General features: G+C 44.9%; 1 protein-coding gene across 1 annotated transcript; it reads right to left on the bottom strand.

The window, feature by feature from the left end:
• Positions 1 to 6,535, bottom strand: DONSON (DNA replication fork stabilization factor DONSON). The gene is made up of 10 exons (XM_052794729.1): positions 5,967 to 6,535; positions 5,480 to 5,560; positions 4,089 to 4,292; positions 3,542 to 3,720; positions 2,863 to 3,041; positions 2,641 to 2,764; positions 2,419 to 2,520; positions 1,574 to 1,772; positions 678 to 893; positions 1 to 394 (listed from the first exon to the last, which is right to left on the bottom strand). Exons 1-10 carry the CDS (start codon positions 6,498 to 6,500, stop codon positions 257 to 259), a joined length of 1,956 nt encoding a protein of 651 aa, XP_052650689.1. The 5' UTR covers positions 6,501 to 6,535; the 3' UTR covers positions 1 to 256.

Genomic DNA, 6,535 nt, shown 5'->3' with positions numbered 1-6,535 from the left:
TCATGTTTTGTCAAGTTTTATTTAAAAAAGGCTTCCTAAAATACAAAAGGAGATGTCCAAGGCCTTCTCCTTCATTTCCTTTAAAAGTCCTTTGAAGTGTTTTATGATGGGTGATGTGCAATAGTTGTAGTCTGTGATGTGCAACTAGATTGTATCCCTCCCGGTACTGCATAGGTGCTGCCCGTGTAGAACCCAAATGAAGTACAGCAACTGCACACCAGAGAGCATTCTCTTCCATTAAATGGAACTAGCATACCTAGGACTTCCAGGAATAAGCATAATCCTTCATTTCCAGAAATCGGATGGAAGATTTTCCCAGTGTTGGACACTGACTCAGTTGATCCAAAGTCTTAGGATGCAGTCCACATGTAGGAAGATCTTTGCATATGGTTTCCTGTGGAAATTCACATGAGGAAGAGAGACATGGAATAGGTATTTGAAATACCTGTAGTTCTTAATGTTCATTTGTGTACCTCTGGGGAACTCCTGAAAAGCTAGTTTTCCGATTATTCCATTTCTGAGGCAATGACAAGCCACAGGGACTGCCAGGTGGTGATCACAAGTAATTGGGTGTAAACCCACATATTAAGGGAAGGTTTCGCGTCACTCAGCATCCTATGGTTTGTAATAAAGATACTATTCCTAACAGGAAAGATTGTCTCTGCTAGTTTCCTTACCTTATTTAAGGCAGGGCTTGCATTGTCAAGACCAGTGTTAAACACAGCGGTTGGCTCATGTGTATACAATACAGCAGAGAACGCTCCCCTCTGTGCAGACTTGAGCAGCATGGTCAATGAATGGAGGGAGTGAGGCATGATGGGGCCTACGATCTCCAAACTGAATATATCCTCATACGCCAAGTGAACCCTGGCTTTGGCATTTATACTTCGAGCCTGAAGACAAGACCACATAGGATTAGTTTTTGACACACCAAATCAAGTCCTAATTTTAATTTACTTTAATACTGCAGTGGCACAGTCCCATTAAAAGTTCAAAATACTTTTCAGTATTGTTAACTTACTGTTCAATACATGAGTATTATGATGGTTTTACCGTCTTTGTAACAACTCCTAAAATGTACCCACTGTGATATGCAAGAATGCTATGCAGTATGAAGAAAGTTAACTGCAGAAGAACAGTATGAACTACTCTGGTGGAAGAAAACTGCACTATCTGTATTAACAGCATCTCCTTTAGTACCCATCATCCCCTTGAAGTAACAGGTGGTGAGCCATGGTTCAGAGGCTCCCTTGTTGCAAGCAGCTGTGATAGTTTGAGACCCCATAAGATCTCAGGAGAATCTTTTAGTATCTGGGAAGTCTGCTTAACCTCTTCTTTATCAGGGTGTGAAGAATGGAAATACTGGGATTTCAGTTTAGCAGCAGAGATCTATGTGGGTAGAGATGATTTAGGAGGCAGTCTGTATTGCAGTCAAAATGCTCACTCAGGCTATAGCAACAAAAATTACTCTGCGGTACCTGAGGGAAACTATACAAAGTCAGTGTCTAATCTGCTGAGTGAAGAAACAACTCTCTCTTCTTTATTAAAAAATAGAGATGGTTGTGTTACTTACTTTGAGTGTTTGCATTGTTCCACCTCGGAAAGCAACAGGGGACAACAAAGTTGGTGGAAGCCCTGTTTGTGGACCTGCAGCAGCCACTAGGCTCTTACAGTTTATCAAGAAGTTCAGCAAGGTGAATGTGTTTGTTCCTTTCACTAATGCAAGGGATTCGGGTTTGTGATCCATCTGCACCTCATGCTTCTCCTTACGACTATATTGACTGGAGTCAAAGAAAAACCACAAGGATATGAAAAGCATCAATGCACCACAGGAAGAACCGGAGCAGTGCAACTCCAGGAGAAACCCCCCTAGCCCCCTCTGACCAATCACGTCATTTAAACAAAACCAAAAAACCCACCAAGCTTTACATTAATCCAGATTTGTTCTTCAAATATTAAGCAGCATCTTTTGGTTCCTCTGAAACACATACAGGATCTCAGCAACAGCTTTTCTGGTCTACAGCTGTGTCCCTACTACACCACACTACTTCCAAGTGTAAACCTAGCCTACATGAACATACACCCTTTTCTTTAAAAAAAAAGAAACAATATCTAATGAGTCTTTCCAGTGAACCTAGATGTGAGGTGACACAATCAGTTTGTGACCTAATGGATCTTACAAAGTTACATTAACAATTCACAACGGCTTTTCCTTTCAAGAAGAAAAGCATCTAGAAATACTTGTCATAAAGAAACTCAAAAAGACATGCAGAGTCTCTTAATGTGCAGTAATGCGAGAATTAATGTTTGGAAATAAGTTCTCAAAAGCTTTTATAAAACTTAAACTTATACCACAAAAAGATAACATCTGCACAATTTTCCAGTGTCATACATCTTGATGTGCAAAAAAAAGGATACAGTTTAATAGAAATAGCATCTGGTTTCTTAACCTTGTCTTGGACTCCCATCTCCTCAAGCCATGAGAAACTTTCATCATCATCATCGCTTAGAGCTGGTTCCCTGGGAAACACAGAATCAGTGTTAGGAGGGCAATATTTCCTACAAAGGTTTTCCAAATAGAATGTGCAGGAGTCTGTAGATGCCCTGGAATTCTAGCATTGTAGAAGAATTATTACATACTCTCCATCTTCCATGCTGTTGCCCACTTCGAGGCTGTTAGCAACTTCTGTTTCCAAATTCACTTCAGAGTTTTTCTGTTTCCTGGTTCTACATTCTTCTACCAAAGGTAAAGAAAACTCTATGCCTTGAACAGAGGAGGAAAGAAAGCAATGACTGGTTTTGTAACACAGCTAATGCACTTTATCAGTTATTCAAATCCTAGTTGGACTGGTTTCACCTTACCTTCATTTCTCATGGCTTCCCTTAAACCTCTAGTTGTGGGAGAAATTACAGCTGTGATAACGTCACTTCCCACAAGACCAGCTGCACGGAACAGGACAGTAAACTGGTAGGTACATACATAGAAGTAGGGACACAGCTTGGCTTTGAGCAGATTGTACAGAGAAGTAAAGCTGACAGACCTGCAAATTAGAATAAAACAATTCTGTAACTGAAGTTAATTCTTTGCCATTGACACATCAAACTGGATTTGGCTGGGTGGTACTGATGTGTACTCTGCACAGGTTTGAGAGCATATTGAATGATTAGCCAGATTTTCAGATGTGCTCAACGTCTAGGAAGCTGCACTCCTCTGAAATGCAGCCTGTTTGTGAGTACTATGCTCTTCCAGCATACTTGCTTTCTAGCACATGGGTTTACATGAAGCATCAAAGGCAACCTGCTAACAGGATTTAGGGAAATCTACGCAAACTGACAACTAGGATTGGAGAAGGGCATTTAACACAAGAAGGTAGCTTTAGTCTTGTATTTCCTTAACCTGGTCCTCAAAACAATGAGCATTCTAGCTGGAAAAAAAAAAAAATTAAAAAGCTTCCTCATAAAAATGGAAAGAACTTGTGCATTAATTAAAACCCCATTGTCTTAATCTTACTAAAAACATCAGTTGCTTGGTTTCACTTACCAGTCACTCATTAGCACTTGTTGCAAGGCTTCGTCCTGTGACCAAGGACTAGCCTTTCCAGCTATTTTTCTATCTGCTCCAATCCGAGGGAACAGCTGCAGCCATGGCAGTGAAGGGTGAAGCCAGTAAACAAGGCTTTGCTGAAAGGCACAACGCAGTTCTGTTGACAGTTTTGGTTCCTAGATGTCAAAAAAGCATTTTATGAGGACAGTAATGCTTTACTTAAGGCAGCATTACAAGTGATGGATTAAAAAAATATTACATTAGATACCGAAAAAAAAATCCCAGGCTTGTGCATTAGCCAGACTGAAGAAGAATGGACAGCAACCAGCAACTGCTCCACAGTTAAATGACCACTTGCTTAACACTGTTTGCAACTATAGGTACAAACCATTGATGGAATTAGATTAGTAGTCTAAATGAGCCTTATTCTTAATGCAAGACCAAAACAGAATCAAGCCTTCACTGCCAGCATGTTTAAGGAAAGGTGCAAAGGTACATTCTCCTTTCTAAAGCTGGAGCTTTGAGCTACCCTCTGAAGTATTACCTGTACGCTCTGTGGCAAGTTTGTTTCTGTAGCTCTACAATGCTGAGCAAATCCTTGAGCTTCCTCTTGTGCTTTTAAATGTTCTGCCCAGGTAAAAGGTTGGGAAGAAGTAAATAAAAGTCGTGTTTTAATACTCCAGTCTGCAGGAAACTCATGTCTTGGTGAGGAGGGAACTTCAGGTACAGCAACAGGTAAATGAAGGTCCTTACAAAACAGAAATAGCATCACTTACTTACTTAACCACCAGAAAATTACCCCCCCCCCCCCCCATAGCTACCTATTTATATTTTAGCATGGTTAGGTCTCCTCCCATGTTGATTTAATATACCTTTCCTGGCAGGCAGACTGGATACTGGACTATGGCTATTACATGTAATGTCTTAAGTTTAGTAGCCTATAAAAAGACAAGTTAAACCTGTCATCTCCTGCATGTTTTTCTCCAATTCAGTGCAACAGCAAAAATGCCTAGCTCATTTTGATCCTAAGGAAGTACTCACATTAAGTTAAGAGACATACTTAAAAAAAAAGCTTTTGCAGACAGATTTCCTGGATTCCAGGTTACATGGAGTTTGACTGTTCAAAGGCACAGTTTATACTGAACCAATTATTTTAGTCAGTAACAGATTCTAATAGAAATACAGCACTATATTGCTTATAAAAATGCAGAAGGGTGTTTTCATTCACAGAAGTCTTTCTAAAGTCATAAACTAGGAACAGGTAAAAGGATGAATGACTCAACAAAAGAAAACTTAGCCTAAACTTTATGAAGACAAGAATTTACATGCCAAAACAGTTATTTCATTTCGTCCTCCCTTGGTGATTGAAATGTCAGGCGCTTCCTAGAGGATGCAAAAAAACCCCACTGGGGAGCTCTAGGACAGTTTTTTCTCTTTGAGAGGTCATTTTCCTATTCTGCTAAGTTAGTCTGAACTTAAGTTTCCAACCTAGACGTTGTCTGCTTGAAACTCTCTTTCAAGGACTAGTTTTCAGGTGTTGCCTCTTTCCTATGTGCCTGGTCAGGTTGTTTGTTCCCTTTCTGTAGCTGTATAAAAGACTGTGGAGATGTATCACTTTGAAGAACATCCTTATCTCAACAAAATATAAAACTAAGAAACAGAAGAATTATAGCAAACATGGTAATAAAACTGGAAGAAGACAACAACCTCTGTCAACTAGAACTCCAACAGTAGCAATGTCAGGCAGAAGGCTGACTTTTAAAAGACTGGCACCGTTAACAGTGAACGTCAAGGAAATTTAAGAAATTTCCTTGAACGCTGACGTTTTAGTGCATTGCTTTATACAGAGATGGACCACCAAACACCAAGTTAAACACTTTCAGCTTTTTCTGTGAACTGAGAACAGCTAAAAACGTTTTTTACGCAGCTTCGTACATCGGTTGGGGTGAGGATATTGCTTCTTTCAGAGGGCTCTGCTCTCCTGGCGGGCTTATCTTCACAAACAGCCTCCAAAAGCTGAATAAAAGAGGAGCATAAGACGCAGCACAGAACAAGAACCAGGTCGATAATTTAAAAAGAGACGCCCGTTGCAGTGAAATTTCGGCAGCGGGAGGAAGCGCTCCCGTGCTGCGAACACCCACCCTCCGGGGCGGTCGGAAGGCGCCTGCACAGCCAAGCGCAGTAGCCGCGTTTCGATCTGCGCGCAGAGCTGGGGCAGGGACGCGGCTCGGGGGCTGGCTCTGTCGGCGGGAGCGGGCTCCGGCCCGGCTGAGGGCGATGGCTGCCGGCGCCAGCGCCGCCGCCCCTTCTCTGCCCGCGGGGCCCTTCCCCCTTCCTCCCCTCGCCGCTCCGGCCCCACCTCGTCACGGGGGGAGAGAAACCCGCCGGCCACCGCGGGGACGGGGCCGGGGCCCGGCCCTACCTGCCAGAAGGACGCTGCCGAGGGGTTCCCACCCGCCGGCGGCCGCCGGGCCCGCTCTGGCGGCTGGGGGGTGCCGGCCGCCCGCGGCGCGTTGTCCAGGCTGGAGAAGGGGTTGCGGCGGGCGGGCGCGGAGGGGGCCCGCGGGGCCGCGCTGCAGGGCGGGGGAGCGGCGGCGGGCTCGCCCCTCCGCAGCCGTTTGCGCTTCAGCCGCAGCATGGCCGGCGGCTTCTTGAAGCCGGGCGAGTAGCCGGGCACGGCGGGGGCGGCCATGGCCGGGCGGCGCGGAGGAGCCGGGCGGGAGCCGCTGTCCCGGCTTGGCGCGAAAAGGGGCGAGCTCCGCCCCTGGGCGGCGCGGGGGGAACCCGGCGGCCGCCGCCATTTCTTCCGGCCGCCGCCGGGTCTGTGAGGAGACAACTCCTCCCGCCAGCCCCGGCGACTCGCCGCCGCTGGCCTGCCGCCGCTCTCCGCCCCGCTTCGGCTAGTAAATAAGAAAAGCGCTACTGCTAGAAAACGTAAATGGCTTTCTGAATCCATGACGAAGCCAGCCTGAACAGATTTTCCCAGTGAGG

Source organism: Harpia harpyja, chromosome 8, assembly GCF_026419915.1.
Source record: "Harpia harpyja isolate bHarHar1 chromosome 8, bHarHar1 primary haplotype, whole genome shotgun sequence".
In the NCBI taxonomy this organism is placed as follows: Eukaryota; Metazoa; Chordata; class Aves; order Accipitriformes; family Accipitridae; genus Harpia; species Harpia harpyja.
The sequence above is the reverse complement of the archived record's forward strand: the minus strand, read 5'-3'. Positions and strand labels throughout refer to the sequence as shown.

Coding starts and splice junctions, on each gene's coding strand:
- DONSON (XM_052794729.1), bottom strand. CDS start 6,500: ATGGATTCAGAAAGCCATTTACGTTTTCTAGCAGTAGCGCTTTTCTTA. Junction 5,561..5,966: donor CGGCAGCGTCCTTCTGGCAG/GTAGGGCCGGGC, acceptor TCTTTTATTCAG/CTTTTGGAGGCTGTTTGTGA. Junction 2,765..2,862: donor GGAAGCCATGAGAAATGAAG/GTAAGGTGAAAC, acceptor CCTCTGTTCAAG/GCATAGAGTTTTCTTTACCT.